We start from the raw sequence: 20,854 nt of genomic DNA, 5'->3' as shown, positions 1-20,854 counted from the left end.
GGTCAGCAGGTCTAACTTCAGCCAAAGAGCTTCTAAATCTAGCGATAGAGAACTGGGACCCCAACATAATAAAGTATACAACCGTCAAAACAGCAATAAAAAAGCAAGTAAGATTCTGCTCACGAAAAACTGGACATTGAAGCTTTGACAGTCAGAGGCTTCCACGAGACGCAAAGCTCGCCACACATTTTACAAATTTTATTGGATTTTCTTGTTGTTGAAAGATTACAAATAGGGCACTGCTCTCCAGAAGCCAGAGGAGCAGTGTGCAAATAGATATCCATCACATACCAATTATTCAATCAACATTTTGATACAAATATGACTTACCCCGAACTCCCATCCCCCCAACTCCCTCCCCTATATCCCCCCGCCCGGAACCCACCCCCATCCCCACACAGTGTCTACATGGTCCAAAGTAACACACATTTTAAATGGCCACAAACCTCACCTTCTACAGCCGCTGGGCAGACAAGCCCTACAAAGGATTCTGGCAGCAAGATTGCACGTGCTTCCCTTAAAATACCTGTATCCTACGGTCAAAGTAAGTCCAGCGATCACAGAGTGTCGTCTCTGCCACTATAAGCGTGAAACATTGTCTCACATCCTATTATGCTGCCCTGCCTTGTTGTCAGTCCGTAGAATCCATCTAAGGCCTATCCTTCTCCAACTGGGAATACGGACGGTAAAAGAGGCAGTGCTTCAACTATATTTGCTGGACACGGTGAAGCACATGGCAAATTTCGCTAAATTTATTTACCATGCGCGAAAAGCCTTAATGGATAGTCCGATCACGGCACAATTTGACTTTTAACTGGTGGGAGGTCCCATGTAAAACGTGCCTCCTACATACACATCATTTTATTCAATTTTAAATACGTTTTTTATGTTGATTGCTCTCCTTTTTGTAATGATTTTATTAATCACTCAAATAAAGTATTGTCATTGTCATTGTCACTATATACAAATGGCATCACTATCTTCATCCACGGGGCGACAGGGCTATCTAAATCCATAACATCACTGATCTATATGCACATCGCAAGGCTGCTTTCTATTATAAAAGATGAGCATCCCAATAGATTAGCAGAGGAGACCCTTCCGCTGACACCGAAGGTCCTTCCATGCTGAGAAAACCACGCAGCGGTCTGACATCTTTCGTGAGGGGTGTCCAGTACCTGACCAAGACGGTGTCCTTCACTCTATCCCATCAGGTAATGTGGTTGGATCGTCTCTTTGGGGGATTCTTGGCTCTACACCTACTTACACACTCTAGATAAACTTAGAGTAGGGTTTGCATAAGTAGGAGTATGCTTGATTACTGCCTTATTTTATATGTCTGCATATATACATTGTGTTAGCACCATGGTAGAACTCTATCTACTGTTTACCCTATTGTGCTTGTAATCACGTTATCTGCTTCTGTCTACTAATCATTGCAGCACATGTATTTTATGCAAGAATAACGTTGGTTCAATAAATATTATTGAAAACGTCCCACTGTGTATTCTCTGCATATTTCTTGGAGAATAAGTGAGCACAAGTGACTGCACGAAAAGTTCTGTACTGTTACCACGATCCCTGAAGTGTCAGAGTTGTCATGTTCAGTGGTTGCCAGAAACCATTTGCTCCCTGGTAGATTAGGGGGGCTTACAGTGTCACTGTGAGCTAGTTGATCTACAGGCAAACATATACTGCGGGAGTGACCGGAATCAGTCTTGACACCAAGCCCCTAGTTTATGTTGTCCAAACAATGTGCAGATCCTAAAGATTAGTAGGAACTACACAACAAGGCTATTTGTTCTATTCGCTTGACTATTCGCTCCAAAAGGATCAATATGTGCTATGCTGGTTATTTATCCATGATGTACAGTTCTTTGCCACCCAATCTGGGGTCTAAATGGTGCTATATAAAAACAACTTGAATAAGAAGAAAATATAGAAGTAAACAAAGAGGTGACCTAAGGTTCAACAAGATGTTTTTAAAAGAAAAAAAAAGACCTTAGCTAAGCTAAACTATACAGATGATATATATTGTGAGATTGGAAGAGGTGTGGCGCAGTGGCCAGGGCTACTGACTCCGGAACGCGGGGCTCACGGTTCGATCCCCGGGTCCGGCGGCAGATCAGCCCAGCACCATGTGACTCTGGGCAATAGCTCGCTTAATCTTCCATAGGGCCCCCAGCGCCTTGACACCTTCGGGTAATTGTTCGTGCTTTACAAATACTGGACATTTACATTTACATTTATTGTAGTAATATAAAAGAGAATGTATTCCAGCAACTCATTTAAGGGTTTTGTGCATTCCATGGAGGATATTGGAGCAAAACAAAGTACAGTTGATCCCATATTTGGGTATTTAACACAAAGGATCTTCTCCTGGGAGGATATCATTCAGGAAAGCACCAGTCTAAAAAATAGAACAATGGGAACAGAAATATACACTAACGGAATATAACCATAGGGTGGGTGCACAGTATAAATAAAACATCCAAAAGCATTGTGTTCCATTTACAACCACCTATTGTTCGATTTTATCATTAAAAAAAAAGAGCGGTGATGATTATGTTGATGGAGTAGCAGAGGGATACATTTGTATGTCAAAGTTTTGTCTCATGTCTTAATTTTTTTTACCTTCAAGATTTTATACTTCGCTAAAGCGATGTGAAATGTCAGTCTATGATTAGTTATGCACGGTGCTTAATTTGAGCCAGTGGTTGCTAGAGCCCAGTGGCACTCCTATTTGGGGACACTGAGTTAGATATACACTCGCACTCCTACTGTTCAAAATCATAAGTTGTTGCGTGCTCCAGGGTGCGCACTCCGTTGCGCACGTAATTAAATGACAATGTGCGTGCCCCTAACTTGGGGAACATCCCCTGGTCACTGCAATGTCCCCAGTGGGGTTGTAGAATTTTAAAAAAAAATTTGAAGCAAGAACTCATTTAAATTCACTTTCAATCGTTATTTATTACATTTTCATATGATAGAGTTGTAATTCACTCTTTGATCAAAATATTCCAATCCAAAACACATGTATTAGTTCATCCAATGCATTTCGGCTAAATGATAGCCTTCGTCAGGGCAACATGATTCTGTAAATAAATATATATGTTCAATGCACAAGGACGTAATTAGTCAACTTTCAAACAAAAGTGCTCACAAAACAACGTGCTGTGGTAGAAAAAAACATAACAGGTCCAATCGTGTGCGTAGATGATACAAAATAATCAACCAGTCTACTAACAAATCCTAAAAACCGTGACTGTCTGTGTCAGAAAAATAGTGCTCAACGTACAAAAAGTCGTGTTCTTCCAATGGCTTCTGTACAAATTTATAACGATGGTAATAATCTGGGTAGTGCTCAAGTATATAAGCATATAGGTGCATTGCTTTAATATCAACACCAGATAACGCGGCTTAAAGGCGTACGTGGGTGAAAGTTTACTACCAACATACGGGATTACTTCGCATCGGGTGTACGAAGTGTTTTCAAATTTGACCGCATGTTGCGCTCAATGTGCATTTATTCTAAGGATTTTGCCCAAAAGTGAAACGTACACTAAAGTTGTGCCTCGTACACCATAGCAAAGTTCACCGCCGCTTACTTGGATAGCTTAAACAATCGGGCTCAGTCTCCTTTGCGGTTCCTCAGAACGAATAAACATAGTCAATGGACTGTGATGCGGAAGTCAGCCAAAAAATGGGGGCCATCTGGTGGTGTTAAATAAAACATATTCAAAGGACTATGTCAGACAAACAAAGTGGTGGTGTGAGCATAAAAAAGGACTCAGGAGGCTAAAAAGTGATATCAAGTGAATTAAAAAAACACTAGGTGCGTGAAAAATGCTGTTATACCTGAGTATGTGACAGTAAATAACGTTTAAATAAACACATGGTCATGATAAATAAAATGAACAAAATACTTTTTCTTGTTGTATAAATCTTGGGGAGATAATACAGGGGTTGGTAGGTATAGGGTACAGAAGGGTGTCATTTTTCAGGATTATAGGTAGCAACTATGTTCCACCCTATTATTCATCCCCATAGGTTTCAGGGTTTCCAGTCTGTATATCCAATAGTTTTCTCTTTGCAACAAACGTTTGCTGTTGTCTATTCCCTCTTGTTTTTGAACAATCTCCAGTATATCAAATCAAAGTTGACAGATATTATGAGAAGCTTCCAAAAAATGACTTGCCACCGTAGATTTCATCATTTTGTTCCGTATATTGGATTTATGTTCATTCAACCTGGTTTTAATTTTACGTTCCGTTTTCCCCACGTATCCCAGTCCGCCAGGGCATTTAAGTAGATAAACTACATTCATTGTATCACATGTGGCTGACACTTTGAGAATAATCTTATATCCTTTAATTGGGTGGGTTATCGTTGTACCTTTTATAATGTTATTGCAATTACTGCAATAGTGACATGGCATTGTACCCCGGTGTGTTCCTTCCATCTTAGAATGTTTGGACTTTAGTATCTCTCCCAAAATATTCACTCTCTGATAAGCAAATATTGGTTCATCCTCAAATATGTGGTTAAATTATTGTACCTGTGCCAATATAGACCAATGTCTCTTGATAATGTGTTTAAAAGCTTTACTCTTCGTTGAATATTTAGACACAATCACTACCCTGGTGTTTTCTTTGGTAGGAGTTCTTTCCAGGAGGTCATGTCTCTCATTTTGTGCACATCTCAATTTTGCCTGATCTATTACATCCTGAGGGTACCCTCTTTGTTGAAATCTTTTGGCCATTTCCTCAATGCGGTAATTAGCCTTCTCTGGTGATGATACAATCTTCTTTACTCGGAGCATTTGTGAATACGGTAAATGCCACTTTAAACTCTCCTGATGAAAAGTGTGGTAATGAAGAAGGTTTTTGCAGTCCGTAGGTTTCCGGTATATGTCAGTATCAAAACCGGTGTTTGTTCTCGTGACCTCTACATCCAAGAAGGTAAGCTTAGTAGCCTGTATTTCAGATGTGAATTGAATTTGTTCATCCTTTTTGTTCAGATTATCAATGGCTTCAAGTAGGGTTAATTTAGTTCCACTCCATATAATAAACACGTCATCTATGTATCTTAAAAAAAGCTTGATGTGTGTTTTCCATGGTTCTTGGGAAAGAATATTATCTTCCTCATATCTTTCCATGAAGAGGTTGGCGTAGACTGGTGCTGCCGAATTTCCCATGGAATTTCCAGATTGTTGCAAAAAGTACCGTTCTTTCCATTAAAAATAACTAAGGAATAGGGTAAAACATAGAAGTTCCATCAAGAAAACTTTCAAATCCATATCTAGTTCTGTGTGTAGTAATGCATACTCAATAGCTTCAATCCCATCCTTGTGGGGTATTGAGGTATAAAGTGCTTTAACGTCCATAGAACAAAGTAAAATGGGCTCATCAGGTGTTAATTTGATGTCTTTCAATTTCTTTATAAAGTCGGTAGTGTCCTTAACGTATGTTCTCATCCTCATCACGCTTGGTTGCAGATATTTATCTAATAGTTGACCTATCGGTTGGTGAATGCTTCCCCTTGTGGACACTATTGGTCGAAAAGGTGGTTTGTGTAGATCTTTGTGAATCTTTTGGAGCATATAGATTGTGGGGCTCCTGGGATGAGTTGTGGTCAAAAAAAATGTTGTTCTGTCATTGATAATCCCTTTTTCATATGCATTATTGATAATCATCTGTAGTTGTTTAGCAAACTGTTCAGTGGGGTTCGTATCCAAAGGTTGATAAACAGTTTCATCTGATAAGTGTAGTTCCACTTCCTGTTCATAGTGTGTAGTATTGAGAACCACGATAGCTCCACCTTTATCAGCCTTTTGACATACAATATTCAGGTTTTTATATATTCGTTGCAGAATCCTCCTATTTGGGGCCCAGGACTTATTTTTTTCTCATCAGACATTTTCCTAGAGGGGGAAAACGCCCAAAGGGGAAAGAGCGAGAAAGAAACAAAAACTGTCACAAGGGGTTAAAAAAGTAACCTGCTGGAGAAAAGGTGCAGGGAGTGTCTGGTAGATGATTAGAGAGGCATGAGGTGGATTCCAGACTACTGTCAGGAAATAGCATTCCAGGTGCCTTCAGTATCCGGGAGGGAGGGAGGGAGGGAGGGAGGTATGTATGTATGTATGTATGTATGTATGTATGTATGTATGTATGTATGTATATATGTATATATATTTGCCTGGAGAGATCGTGAGAAGGCTTTAAAGGATATTGAATTACTTGAAAGCAGCATCCTTGAGTTAGTGGAACTAAGTAAACTTGATGAGGAAAAGGAAACTATAAAGAAACGCTTGATCACATATGAGAAGAAGATTCAAACAAGAAAACAACAAAAATGTGAAAGAGACACTTGTGATTACGAGCAAGGAAGGATAGTGACCTTTGCAAGGAAATACGACGCACCCCGCAGAGATTTGAAGACATCTAAGCAAAAGGCAATTGAGGTCAGAGACACCTAAGAGTCCGAAGTCACCTGTGCTGAGCAATCAGAGGAATAGGGGCCCGGTGCGGGACAAGCGCATAGACGACAGCCTCCTCCTTTTTTCGAGGTATTCAACCTCATCAGACAAACATGGTTGAGAGAGGGAAACGGGCGTCCCCGGGAAGAACAACAACAAAAAGCAAGCGCTCCAAGAGGAGGGGCGGGAGAAAACATTGGAAGTGGAACAAGGCTAACCAGAAGTCAGAGGGGCCGGACCTACAAGGACTAGTAGACAACTTAACAATTGTCAATTGTCAATCTTTCCCCAAAGGTATTGACACCAGAGGAAGAGACTGTGCTTAAGTTAGGTCTAACCTTCTGCCCCACAAGCAGTTACAAATACACCCAAACAGTAATTGATTTTTTTAAATTTGTTCGGAAAATCAAGCTACTGAAGTTCTTCAAATTAAGAACCCCTGGTGAACAACCAGTAAGGGGTGCAATAATGAGACCAACAGGAACACAAGAACAAGGAACTGTAACTATTCGGGATTTAGATACTCTGGCGATTCTGGAGGAATTAAGGGATGAGAATAGCACCCAACCAGTGTTACCAAGAGACAATGCCATAAGGGCAGCAGAGATGGGAGTAACACAAATAGGAGACAAAAGCCCATTTAAACCATCATCCCGATTCTGCCCCCAACTGCCCACCAACGCAATTGACATTTTCTCGGATACTGTAATTCAAGAACTCCAAACTCTAAGCAATAAGGAGGGGGACTCAAAAAGAAAGATTAAATGGAATTTGCCATTTAGCCAGAGAAACGCCATACAGAACTTAGAACAAGAAGAATCCATCAATATTAAATTATCGGGCAAGGGTGTCAACGTTGTCTTACAAACTCGAGACAACTATTGTAAAGAAGCTCCATGACAACTCCATGACAAAGATAATTATACCTTCACTACAGAAGAGGAATATAAAAAGAGCATCCAAGCTTATGCAAATCTCATCAATAAATGGTACGAGAAAGGAACACTATCAAGAGAAGAACTGTTATTCTTACAGAACAGACATCCCAAAACCCCAACGTTCTACCACCTACCCAAAGTCCACAAGGATGCCACTTGACCACCAGGAAGACCAATTGTGTTGTCGATAGGAGGATTGACGGACAACATGTCTAAATTCATTGACTATTTTCTCGCACCCTTCGTCACATAATTGAGTTCCTATACAAAGGACACTAAGGATTTCCTGAAGCAGATCCAAGACATAGGATGGGAAACTGACTTTGTAATGATCACGCTTGATATTTGTAATCTGTATACAAGTATAAGACATCAAGATGGTCTAATGGCAGTAAAGAACTTTTTGGGACACCGGCCAGTTAGGTACATGGAACACAGTGAGATGCTGTTAGAGTTCATCTCATTCTGTCTGAACAATAACATTTTCATTTTCCAGGGCCAGAGATATCGGCAAATACAAGGTAAGGCGATTGGCACCAGCTTCGCTCCCAGTTACGCGAACTTGTTCGTGGGCTGGTGGGAGAAGCAGGTGGCCTGGGCCGATGACAAGAGTGAGTGAGTGGGTGGAAAGAGTGATTTGTTGGCGGAGATATATCGATGACCTCTTTATTATTTGGAAGGGGTCAAAAACATCAGCTGAACAATATATATCCGCCCTCAATAACAATGACCTGAATCTCAAATTCATTAGTGAAATGAGTACTAATGAAGTAAATTTTTGGACTTAAAGGTTTTTGTAAGTTCTGGTGTCATTCAAACAGCCTTGTACCGAAAGGGATCACTGACATAACATCGACAGTCAAAATATCGACTTACCAAAATAGCGAGGTAAAAATATAGAATGCCAGAATATCGACTTCCTATCTACAAACAGGTAAGTACAAAAATATCGCGCCAAAATATCGATAGGAAAAAATATAGACAGTCAAAATATCGATTTTTTTAAATATCTTAAAAGTAATTTTAAAGTACTATAATAATAAATATAATTAATTTAAACATACTTAAAATACTTAAATAAACTTAAAATTAATAAATAATTATTGTAACTTATTTTTTTTTATATATATATATATATATATATATATATATATACATATTATTAACAAAACATATACAATATTTTTTCCGTAGAATAGCGAGAGGTTTAAATTTACTATTCCCACTCCAGTGAGTGCAACAGTAGGGAAAGCGTTGGATAGCGTAGGGGTTAAAAATAACTATTCCTACTCCAGAGAGTGCAACAGTAGGGAAAGCGTTGGATAGCGTAGGGGTAAAAATTACTATTCCCACTCCAGAGAGTGCAACAGTAGGGAAAGCTTTGGATAGCGTAGGGGTAAACATTACTATTCCCACTCCAGAGAGTGCAACAGTAGGGAAAGCGTTGGATAGCGTAGGGGTAAAAATTACTATTCCCACTCCAGTGAGTGCAACAGTATGGAAAGTGTTGGATAGCGTAGGGGTAAAAATTACTATTCCCACTCCAAAGAGTGCAACAGTAGGGAAAGCGTTGGATAGCGTAGGGGTAAAAATTACTATTCCCACTCCAGTGAGTGCAACAGTAGGGAAAGCGTTGGATACCGTAGGAGTAAAAATTACTATTCCAACTCCAGCGAGTGCAACAGTAGAGAAAGCGTTGGATAGCGTAGGGGTAAACATTTCTATTCCCACTCCAGTGAGTGGAACAGTAAGGAAAGCGTTGGATAGCGTATGGGTAGAAATTACTATTCCCACTCCAAAGAGTGCAACAGTAGGGAAAGCGTTGGATAGCGTAGGGGTAAAAATTACTATTCCCACTCCAGCGAGTGCAACAGTAGGGAAAGCGTTGGATTCCGTAGGGGTAAAACTTACTATTTCAACTCCAGCAAGTGCAACAGTAGGGAAAGTGTTGGATAGAGAAGGGGTAAAAATTACTATTCCCACTCCAGCGAGTGCAAAAGTAGGGAAAGTGTTGGATAGCATAGGGGTAAAAATTACTATTCACACTCCAAATAGTGCAACAGTAGGGAAAGCATTGGATAGCGCAGGGGTAAAAATTAGTATTCCAACTCCAGCGAGTGCAACAGTAGGGAAAGCGTTGGATAGGGTAGGGATAAAAATTACTATTCACACTCCAAACAGTGCAACAGTAGGGAAAGCGTTGGATAGCGTAGGGGTAAAAATTACTATTCCAACTCCAGCGAGTGTAACAGTAGGGAAAGCGTTGGATAGCGTAGGGGTCAAAATTACTCTTCCCACTCCAGAGAGTGCAACAGTAGGGAAAGAGTTGGATGGCGTAGGGGTAAAAACTTACTATTCCAACTCCAGCGAGTGCAACAGTAGGGAAAGCGTTGGATAGCGTAGGGGTAAAAATTACTATTCCCACTCCAGCGAGTGCAACAGTAGGGAAAACGTTGGATAGCGTAGGGGTAAAAATTACTATTCCCACTCCAGAGAGTGCAACAGTAGGAAAAGCATTGGATGGCGTAGGGGTAAAAATTACTATTCCAACTCCAGCGAGTGCAAGAGTAGGGAAAGCGTTGGATAGCGTAGGGGTAAGAATTACTATTCCCACTCCAGCGAATGCAACAGTAGGGAAACCGTTGGATAGCGTAAGGGTAAAAATTACTATTGCCACTCCAGACAGTGCAACAGTAGGGAAAACGTTGGATACCATAGGGGTAAATTTTAATATCCCCACTATAGTGAAAATAAATTTATATAAATCACATAATTAAAAATGCATTAATTAATAAATTTTAATTACCAATTAATAATTAATTAATTACCAATTACAAATTAATTACTTATTTAAAATAAATACCAATTATTTAATTATCATGATTAATTAATTATATTAAATTACTTCCCACCCTATTCCCCTATAAACCAACAACCCGCTACTAAAAATAAAAATATATTATTCACATAATTATCAATTAATAAAAATTAATTATGAATTAACAATTAATTACCAATTAAAAATTAATTAACAATTTATTCAAAATAAATACAAATCAATTTTTTAATTAACATATTTAATTAATTTTCATTCAATTACTTCCCACCCTATTCCCCTATAAACCCACAACCCGCTACAGAAAATACATAATTGTCCAAAAATTTTTTTTAATTAAAATTCATTATCAATTAACAATTAATTAATAATTATAAATTATTTATCAAATTAATTCAAAATAAATACCAATTATTAATTAACATGTTTAATTAGTTATAAGTGTTGGATAGAGAAGGGGTAAAAATTATTATTCCCACTCCAGCGAGTGCAAAAGTAGGGAAAGTGTTGGATAGCATAGGGGTAAAAATTACTATTCACACTCCAAATATTGCAACAGTAGGGAAAGCGTTGGATAGCGCAGGGGTAAAAATTAGTATTCCAACTCCAGCGAGTGCAACAGTAGGGAAAGCGTTGGATAGCGTAGGGATAAAAATTACTATTCACACTCCAAACAGTGCAACAGTAGGGAAAGCGTTGGATAGCGTAGGGGTAAAAATTACTATTCCAACTCCAGCGAGTGTAACAGTAGGGAAAGCGTTGGATAGCGTAGGGGTCAAAATTACTCTTCCCACTCCAGAGAGTGCAACAGCAGGGAAAGAGTTGGATGGCGTAGGGGTAAAAACTTACTATTCCAACTCCAGCGAGTGCAACAGTAGGGAAAGCGTTGGATAGCGTAGGGGTAAAAATTACTATTCCCACTCCAGCGAGTGCAACAGTAGGGAAAACGTTGGATAGCATAGGGGTAAAAATTACTATTCCCACTCCAGAGAGTGCAACAGTAGGAAAAGCATTGGATGGCGTAGGGGTAAAAATTACTATTCCAACTCCAGCGAGTGCAAGAGTAGGGAAAGCGTTGGATAGCGTAGGGGTAAGAATTACTATTCCCACTCCAGCGAATGCAACAGTAGGGAAACCGTTGGATAGCGTAAGGGTAAAAATTACTATTGCCACTCCAGTGACTGTAACAGTAGGGAAAGCATTGGATAGCGTAGGGGTAAAAATTACTATTCCCACTCCAGACAGTGCAACAGTAGGGAAAACGTTGGATAGCATAGGGGTAAATTTTAATATCCCCACTATAGTGAAAATAAATTTATATAAATCACATAATTAAAAATGCATTAATTAATAAATTTTAATTACCAATTAATAATTAATTAATTACCAATTACAAATTAATTACTTATTTAAAATAAATACCAATTATTTAATTATCATGATTAAATAATTATATTAAATTACTTCCCACCCTATTCCCCTATAAACCAACAACCCACTACTAAAAATAAAAAAATATTATTCACATAATTATCAATTAATCAATTAATAAAAATTAATTATGAATTAACAATTAATTACCAATTAAAAATTAATTAACAATTTATTCAAAATAAATACAAATCAATTTTGTAATTAACATATTTAATTAATTTTCATTAAATTACTTCCCACCCTATTCCCCATAAACCCACAACCCGCTACAGAAAATACATTATTCACATAATTGTCAAAAACAAAAAATTAATTACAATTAATTATCAATTAACAATTAATTAATAATTATAAATTATTTATCAAATTAATTCAAAATAAATACCAATTATTAACATATTTAATTAGTTATAATTAAATTACTTCCCACCCTATTCCCCTATAAACCCACAACCCGCTACAGAAAATAAATTACTAAAATTTAAAAAATTATCAATTAATCAATTAAAATTAATTACCAATTATATTTTAATTAATTACCAATTAATAATTAATTAACAATTAATTCTAAATAAATAACAATAAATAAAATAACATTTAAATTAATTATAATTAAATTACTTCCCACCCTATTCCCCTATAAACAAACAACCCGCTACAGAATTATATTACACAAAAAATAAAAATAAATATTAACTTACCTAAAATTCGAAATTTTTGTTGTCTATATTATGTCTAGTCGATATTATGTCCATTCTATATTTTTGATTCGATATTATGTCCATTCTATTCGATATTAAAATTTTCTAGTCGATATTTTGGTAGTCTATATTATGTCTAGTCGATATTATGTCTATTCTGTATTTTTGACTTGATATTATGTCTAGTCGATAAAAAAACTCGATATTTTGTCTACACCTACCGAAAGATCACGGCGAGGAACTCTGTGTTACATGGACATAGTAGCCATCCAGCGACCCTTTTAAGAAGTATACCCTATGGGAAATTATTCCGAATTAAAAGGAATAGCTCACAAACAGTAGATTATGAGAAGGCAGCTGGTGATAGTATAAAACGATTCCAATCGAGAGGCTACTCGCAAAAAACTCTGCAGTTGGCTAGGGAAAAAGTTGAAGCAAAAGAAAGACATACCCTACTGAGAGATACAGACACATGCAGTTCAAGAGAAGATACAGGGGACCTGAGACTGATCACTAGTTATTCGTCAGCAGCCAGTAAAATAAGAACTATACTGTGCAGAAACTGGAAAATATTAAAATCTGATAGTGTGGTGGGGAAAGAACTTCAGGATTATCCTAAAATATCTTTCAGGAAATCAAGATCCATAAAAGACCATTTGGTACAAAGTAATTTCCCTAAACCTACAACAGTCTCGGGCTTGCAGAACCTTCATGGTTCATTCCCATGCGGGAAATGCAAAGCATGCAGTTCCAGAAAGAGAACTCTGACGTATCAGATCCCTGGGTGCCGGTCATGTAAAAAGATCTCCAAATTTATGAGTTGCACCACGACACATGTAGTGTACTGTCTGGAATGCCCATGTGGCTACCGCTACTTGGGCAGTACAGTCAATGCAGTCAAAATGCAGGTGCTTGAACACCAAAGGGCAATTGCTAACCGAGATGAGAATTACCCTGTAGCACGCCATTTTGCCAGCCACCATAACAGTAACAGAACACTTCTACAATTCTTCTGTCTAGACTGTATTCCCAATTATATCAGGGGCGGAGATAGAGAGAAGAGGTTACAACGTCTGGAGTCGAGATATTTTACCGAACTCCAGACCAAGTTTCCTAATGGGCTAAACGCTGGAGAGGAGTGGATAACTCACTTATGATAAGAAATAATTTATACAGCACGACTATGTGTCATGGCAAGAAACTGAAGGACTGCAATAAGGAAAAGAACAGTTTAACATAACCTTAGTAAGGGAGATAAGGGAGATAGAGATAAGATAAGGAAATGAGAAAATGATGTGTCTGCCCATCCATGGCTGAATAACACTGAGTTACGACTGACATATATATACTTCAGTATGGGTTCCTGATTTCATTGGATATATGTATATACACATATGCTTTACATGTATTTTGTTTCTTTCGTTGCTAATGCCTTCAGAACTACAGCTGATGGTCAGGCTGGAGATAAGAAGGGCTCCTGCAATTCGGCTGCCATGAGTAATTATCGTTCCAGTTCTGTGGTTTGGAGGCGCATGGTTTGTGACCAGAGGAGCTTGTTGTGGGATTCGGAGAGGATCATTTCTTCCAGTTTTATTCAGTGTCAGAGCCCCCGGTAGCGGGGTGCTTTCCAGTATGGCTGAATGCCAAAGACGATGGCTCCAAGGTAGGAAAGGATTCTGTCCTGTTGATGCCGCATGTACTTTCTTCTGTGGTCTATCGAAAGCGCGAGCTACGCTGAGGTGTTCTCTGCATATCATTTGATGCCCGTCAGACGAAGGGATTTCATGTGTTCACAGGGCATAAATGCACGCAACCAGGGCCGTCTTTAACACTGGTGGTGCCCTGGGCGACAATGTTTGTCGGCGCCCCCCAATGACTACATGTGTCACGGATTCCCTCACTAGCAACCTTTACCAGTGCTCCTCAAGTCTCCATAACCATTGTCTCTCAGATTCATTTAGTTTTTATAGCACCACTCATAACATGGTAAGGTATTAGAACACTTAACATCTCTCACACACACACACACATTGCACAGCGACAATCATATGTGTACAAATCAGTGTATAGGAACGGTTACATCAGACAGGACTACAAGGTGTAGTGTAGGAGTGACGTCATTGATACTGGTAGGCAATATAGTTTAAGAATGCTTATTGTGGAAAAGCACAAATTCAGAATTTAAAACGTAACACCATCGTTAGGGGTTTTCTTTAATAATAAGAAAGGTTTTCTACCCAAATGAACCCTTTTGGCAAGATTTGGATAATGAAAGACTGGGCAAAAAATATATAGCTCTAACATATACCTTGCACTTTGTATGCAACTCTAGTTCAATGTTCTATATTAGGATTTTGACTTATAAACAACAAGTAACAAAAGGCACTCTCTTACAGAAGCAGTAACTCACTGACCTATTTACATTATATGCTTTGTTATCTGCATGGTACACGTTCTTAGCAGCAGGCATTTTAACCCTCTGTGCTACCAAAACTTCCACTAGACAAACCTCCGGTCTCATTCCAGGAAGACGAAGAGTTATCTTGACATATTAATTGATGCCTGAATGGAACGTGGCAGCAGGTGCTTTTAAAATGATAACATACTTGCAAGAATATCACCCCTACCCCAAGTCAGCGCCCAGTGCGGTGGCACAGATCGCACCGCCCTAGAGCTGGCCCGCACGCAACTTGTTGTCCAGGTCAGCGCTCGGATGAGAGTTTAGGATTATCGTTTTGCCTTCCTTTAAAGCCTGCCAACATTTGTGCTAAAAAAATGTAAGGCTTTGCATGTGCTCAATTCTATTGTTTTCAAGACTCTCCTGCTCCCCAGTGAGGATTATTTGGTGTTCTTGGGAACCATGCTCAAAAAACAATTTTGTTTCACTGAGTAAGGGTTCTATTTCCTAAACACTATTGGATTAACAAGGCGTTACTCAGCAACTGGTCAAGATCTAACCTCAACGCTGCTTGTTGTGCTCGAACTATATACTCTTTACTTTGTGTTTGGGACTGAATATTTCTATAAACCAAGTTATTAAGGAGAATGTTATAGTTTATTTCAGGCGTAAGAAGTATCGGCCACATGCATCATTGTATGGTTTTGCGATTCCTTATTTGCGATTTTTAGGGAATCGCAAATAAGGAATCGCAAAATGGGATGCATGATTTTATTCGCATAATATTAGAGATTCGGTAAAAATCGCAATTTTTACCGAATCGCAAATATTATACGAATTCCTAATTGCTATTTCGCAAATCCCATTGATTCCTATGGGCCAAAAGGCCCATAGGAGTCAATGGGAAGGCATTTACAAATTGCGAATTTGAAAATGCGATTCGCAATTTGTTAATGCATTCCAAGGGTGCAGAGGGGGGTCCAAAGGACCCCCCCCTGCACCCCTGAAATGTATTTTAAAGTGCATGTTTCACATACACATGTCCTAAGGACATGTGTGTCTGTAACATGAAAGTTTAAAAAATGCATTTTTGAGCATTTTCATAACTTTTCGCAAATTACCACGAGGTTCAACCTCGTGGTAGTTTGCACCCCCTAATTGCTAATTCGCAATTTGAAAAACAATCATGCATTGCTTTTAAGGAATCACAAATGTGCGATTCCTTAAAAGCAATCGCATTTTTGGAAATCGCTAAAAATAGCGATTTTCACAAAAATGTATGATGCATCCCAAAAACTTATTAAGGAATCGCAAACGGCCGAATTTACCGATTCGCACCGTTTGCACTTCCTAAATAGGTTGATGCATATGGCCGTAAATGCCTTGTTTAGTGGTACATATGTCAGTTGCAGTAAGTATGGACAAAAATGTATACACGAGTCCTGCGAACCATGTCTATGGGAAGACTCACACTCATTGTTGTTTTCAGTTCAGAATTACAGCCATATGATGGAAACCCTTTGCCACATATATTGCACAGATGGTTGTACACTGCATCTAGGAGATTTTACTACACGCGAATAGGTACTGATCATAGTCACTACATGATAGAAGACAGGGTAAGATTTATGATTACTGTGTTTAAAATTATTTTCATTTTCTTACAGGTCTCTCTCCTTGCTGTTCCTTTCCCAATACCCCTTCTCTTCTTGTTCACCCTTAAACGCCACACCTTTATGTTAATCGGTATTGGGGATGTCAAGAGTTGGACCATATTTTGCATTGCGCTGATCCTGAGAGGCGTTCTCGCATGTGCGAGCCCAACAACTACATAGTCTTGGTCTTCAGCATGCTAACAACTAATAGCGCCAGCCACAGGTTTCTGTGCAGAGCTTTGGGTTCTGGTATTTATTCTTTTACAAATTAGGCACTGGTTATGCACATCACAAACAAGCACTGGCAAAACTGATGGGCTTGAGTTTAATGAGCCAATATATGTAGAATAAGTACATTACAACCAACCAAGAAACAACAGTTAAATGTTATTGCATTCTTCCTAGTTGTAAAGTAGTCCCTTTTGCAGTTTAATGTGTAGAGAAGGCAGAAGGATACACTCAAATAGCCAATAGCATTAGGTGGGAGATGAATACTAAAATTGGCTTGGCCAAGAGACAGGTAGAAGAATTTCAATGCTTGAAAGAGTTGGACCGAAAGCCCACCCTGTCTCCTTGAAATGCTGAATTGTCAAAAACCACACCAAACAAGGTTTACCCAACCAGAAGCATGTAAATAACTGAAATTCCCTGATCGTAGACAGAGCTCTCCAAAGGGATGGAAGGGAAGGCAACCCCACTCACCTTTTGGATTGTAGCAGGTTTCAAAGACATGCAGCTGGTGAGGGTTGTGTGTGAACGTGAACACTTTAATCATGGAGTCGAGGACCACCACGATCCTGGGATAATAGAGAGAGCAAATCGTCAGGAAGAATCTCAGAAAAGTCTGAAAGAACCTAAAACATGGAAGTAAATTTAACAAATCCAGTATTGTTAACTCATGATTCAGCGAGTGAAGATACCCATACTATATTGAATTCAAAAATGGATTACATTTATCTTTTAAAAATTCCAAAGCTTCAGTAATCTTATAATAAAGGTGTCTGATATATGAGGGAGTTACATAAATCTACTGTCCATAACATACCTGTCTCGCCGTAGTTTCACTGCTTTAACTTCTGTAGAAAATTCTATTTCTATGACCGTCTTCTTTTTCAAATCATCCCATATCATTACTGAAAGAGTAAGAACGAGGACGTTATTACAGAATAAAAACACATCCAAGCAGAACGTTAAAAAAAATTGACCCTTCAGAAGCTGCAGCATAGTGATAGCTTATGAAACTAAACAGGGCTGCCATGCCAGCCTCGTGAAAATAGACAGTAAAACTAGTTTAGGAAATCAGTAATTTCCCCAAAAATCCCCACCTGGCCAGACCACATTGAAGAATATGAGGTTCTGTGATCTTAGTGCAAGGACAAACTGAGGGCTTTTTAGAGGGGAGTACATGATTTGGGAGGTCTCCTGCTGGCGGAAATGACTGTGGGCCTCGCCACAAAGCTAGTGTTCCAGGGTATTGAGATTATTCTGTAGCTGTCATATCCAGACTGCCGGAAGCTCAGGTCACTGAAATAAGGGAGGAGACCAGAGCAATGTGCAGTAAAGAAAAGGCAAACATCAGAGATTTGCAAATAACGATTGGCAAGCTTAAATTCGCGGCGAGGGTCATACCTGCAGGGCGTGTGTTTGCAATGCGCCTGACCAGACTGACCGCAGGCATACAGGAGAAGCAGAATGGGGGTTGGGAGCACACTGCCTCACAGTCCCAGCACAGTTCTCCCCTTTGCATCCTGGTAAATGCAGTACACAGTTCAAACTTACTTCAAAATTAGCAGGAGTTTTTCACCAAAGTTGGTGCAGACATTGCTGTATATCTCTAGACACGTGTTTCTGGGTTGAGCCCGTCTTCAATAGAGAGCAGCAGTATTAGAGAGCAAAGAAAAATCATCTGGGGTTGCTGGAAATGCTGCCAAGTTCCTCACAGGTCTCAGTACCACTCACAGGCACACAGGTGCATCTCCAAAGCTCGTCAGCTTGCTGGCTCAAGGGAGCCTTTTAAACAGAATGGGGGTTGGGAGCACACTGCCTCACAGTCCCAGCACAGTTCGCCCCTTTGCATCGTGGTAAATGCAGTACACAGTTCAAACTTACTTCAAAATTAGCTGGAGTTTTTCACCAAAGTTGGTGCAGACATTGCTGTATATCTCTAGACACGTGTTTACTGGTTGAGCCCGTCTTCAGTAGAGAGCAGCAGTATTAGAGAGCAAAGAAAAAATCATCTGGGGTTGCTGGAAATGCTGCCAAGTTCCTCTCAGGCCACAGTACCACTTACAGGTGCATCTCCAAAGCTCATCAGCTTGCTGGCTCAAGGGAGCCTTTTAAACAGAATGGGGGTTGGGAGCACACAGCCTCACAGTCCCAGCACAGTTCGCCTGTTTGCATCCTGGTAAATGCAGTACACAGTTCAACCTTACTTCAAAATTAGCTGGAGTTTTACACCAAAGTTGGTGCAGACATTGCTGTATATCTCTAGACTTGTGTTTCTGGGTTTAGCCCGTCTTCAGTAGAGAGCAGCAGTATTAGAGAGCAAAGAAAAATCATCTGGGGTTGCTGGAAATGCTGCCAAGTTCCTCTCAGGTCACAGTACCACTCACAGGCACACAGGTGCATCACCAAAGCTCGTCAGCTTGCTGGCTCAAGGGAGCCTTTTAAACAGAATGGGGGTTGGGAGCACACTGCCTCACAGTCCCAGCACAGTTTGCCCCTTTGCATCTTGGTAAATGCAGTACACAGTTCAAACTTACTTCAAAATTAGCTGGAGATTTTCACCAAAGTTGGTGCAGACATTGCTGTATATCTCTAGACACGTGTTTCTGGGTTGAACCCGTCTTCAGTAGAGAGCAGCAGTATTAGAGAGCTAAGAAAAATCATCTGGGGTTGCTGGAAATGCTGCCACGTTCCTCTCAGGTCACAGTACCACTCACAGGCACACAGGTGCATCTCCAAAGCTTGTCAGCTTGCTAGCTCAAGGGAGCCTTTTAAACAGAATGGGGGTTGGGAGCACACTGCCTCACAGTCCCAGCACAGTTCGCCCCTTTGCATCCTGGTAAATGCAGTACACAGTTCAAACTTACTTCAAAATTAGGTGGAGTTTTTCACCAAAGTTGGTGCAGACATTGCTGTATATCTCTAGACATGTGTTGCCTACTCAGCAAACCCCAAAATAAAGACTGTATTCTCTACTGATGACGGTTAATAAACCAGAAACACGTGTCTAGAGATCAGCACTATCTGCGCCAACATTGGCGAAATACTCGAAAATATCGGAGCGAGCTACAAGAGACTGCATTTACCAGAATGCCAGGGGCGAACCTTGCCTGAGAGGTCAGCGGTGTGCTCCCACATCCTGTTGTCTATTTAAAGTACTCCCATGAGTCATTGAGCTGACGACCTCGAGGATGAAGCAACTGTGCGTCAGTGAGAGGTACCGGACCTGATATAATGTTTGGCAGCCTACTCAGCAAACCCCCAAAAAAAGACTGTATTCTCTACGGATGACGGATAATAAACCAGAAACACGTGTCTAGAGATCAGCACTATCGGCGCCAACCTTGGCGAAATACTCGAAAATATCAGAGCGAGCTACAAGAGACTGCATTTACCAGAATGCCAGGGGCGAACCTTGCCTGACAGGTCAGCGGTGTGCTCCCACATCCTGTTGTCTACAGGAGAAGCACCATCACGTCTGGCTGGGGACTGAGTCAGAAAGGACTTAGCCATGCGGGATTCCTTCTTGACCCAGTTTAATGGACTCCTCATATGGCAGAATGGTTGGATCATGGCCAAGCAGATAGCCCTACTCACGGATGCAGCTGGCAGCCAAGGTTTTGGGGCAATACTGGGAAAGGAGTAGTGCGCCAAGCAGTGGCCCGGGAGATGGCATGAGCTAGGCATCACCGGCAATATCACATTTCTCAAGTTATTCCCCATAGTGGTAGCCATGACAGTGCACAAAGTGAGGCAGGGGGATTTGAAGATCATGCTATGGTCTGACAACATGGGAGGGGGTACAGGCTATATATAAACAGGGGCACGGCCACCTGCCTTGATATACTGAGACTGATGAGGTGCATGACTAGGCTGCAGCTCGAGGGGAACCTTTGACATTAGGGCAGGGCATGCCCAGGGATACAAAACTCATTGGCAGATTCGCTCTCTCGTTCTCAGACAGGCAAGTTCAGAAGGCTAGCACCGGACGCCTAGCTGAGAATTACATCTTTTCCTGAGCAATTGTGGGAGTTGGCAGAACAAACCTGTTCTTACTAATTGAACAAGTTCTCACACCCAGCACAGCAAGACAGTATAATAGATATAATCCCCTCCTCATTTGGGTCCCACTCATTTAGGAAGGAGGGTGGCCACGACAGTGGCACAATACGTGTTACCCTCAGCCAGC

The 20,854-nt window shown here is 40.1% G+C and overlaps 1 protein-coding gene across 6 annotated transcripts in view; it reads right to left on the bottom strand.

The window, feature by feature from the left end:
• Positions 1–20,854, bottom strand: part of WDR45B (WD repeat domain 45B) — an 830,957-nt gene that overhangs the window by 430,320 nt on the left and 379,783 nt on the right. For all 6 annotated transcript variants that reach the window (XM_078654716.1, XM_078654712.1, XM_078654713.1 and 3 more), the window contains 2 exons: positions 17,486–17,573; positions 17,143–17,237 (listed from right to left, as the gene is read on the bottom strand). In XM_078654716.1, the coding sequence (XP_078510842.1) occupies positions 17,143–17,237; positions 17,486–17,573 (183 nt within the window). The remainder of the gene's footprint in view (positions 1–17,142; positions 17,238–17,485; positions 17,574–20,854) is intronic.

This window comes from Lissotriton helveticus, chromosome 7 (genome assembly GCF_964261635.1).
Source record: "Lissotriton helveticus chromosome 7, aLisHel1.1, whole genome shotgun sequence".
Classification (NCBI taxonomy): Eukaryota; Metazoa; Chordata; class Amphibia; order Caudata; family Salamandridae; genus Lissotriton; species Lissotriton helveticus.
Note: the sequence above shows the minus strand (reverse complement) of the source record. Positions and strands in the feature narration are given on the sequence as shown.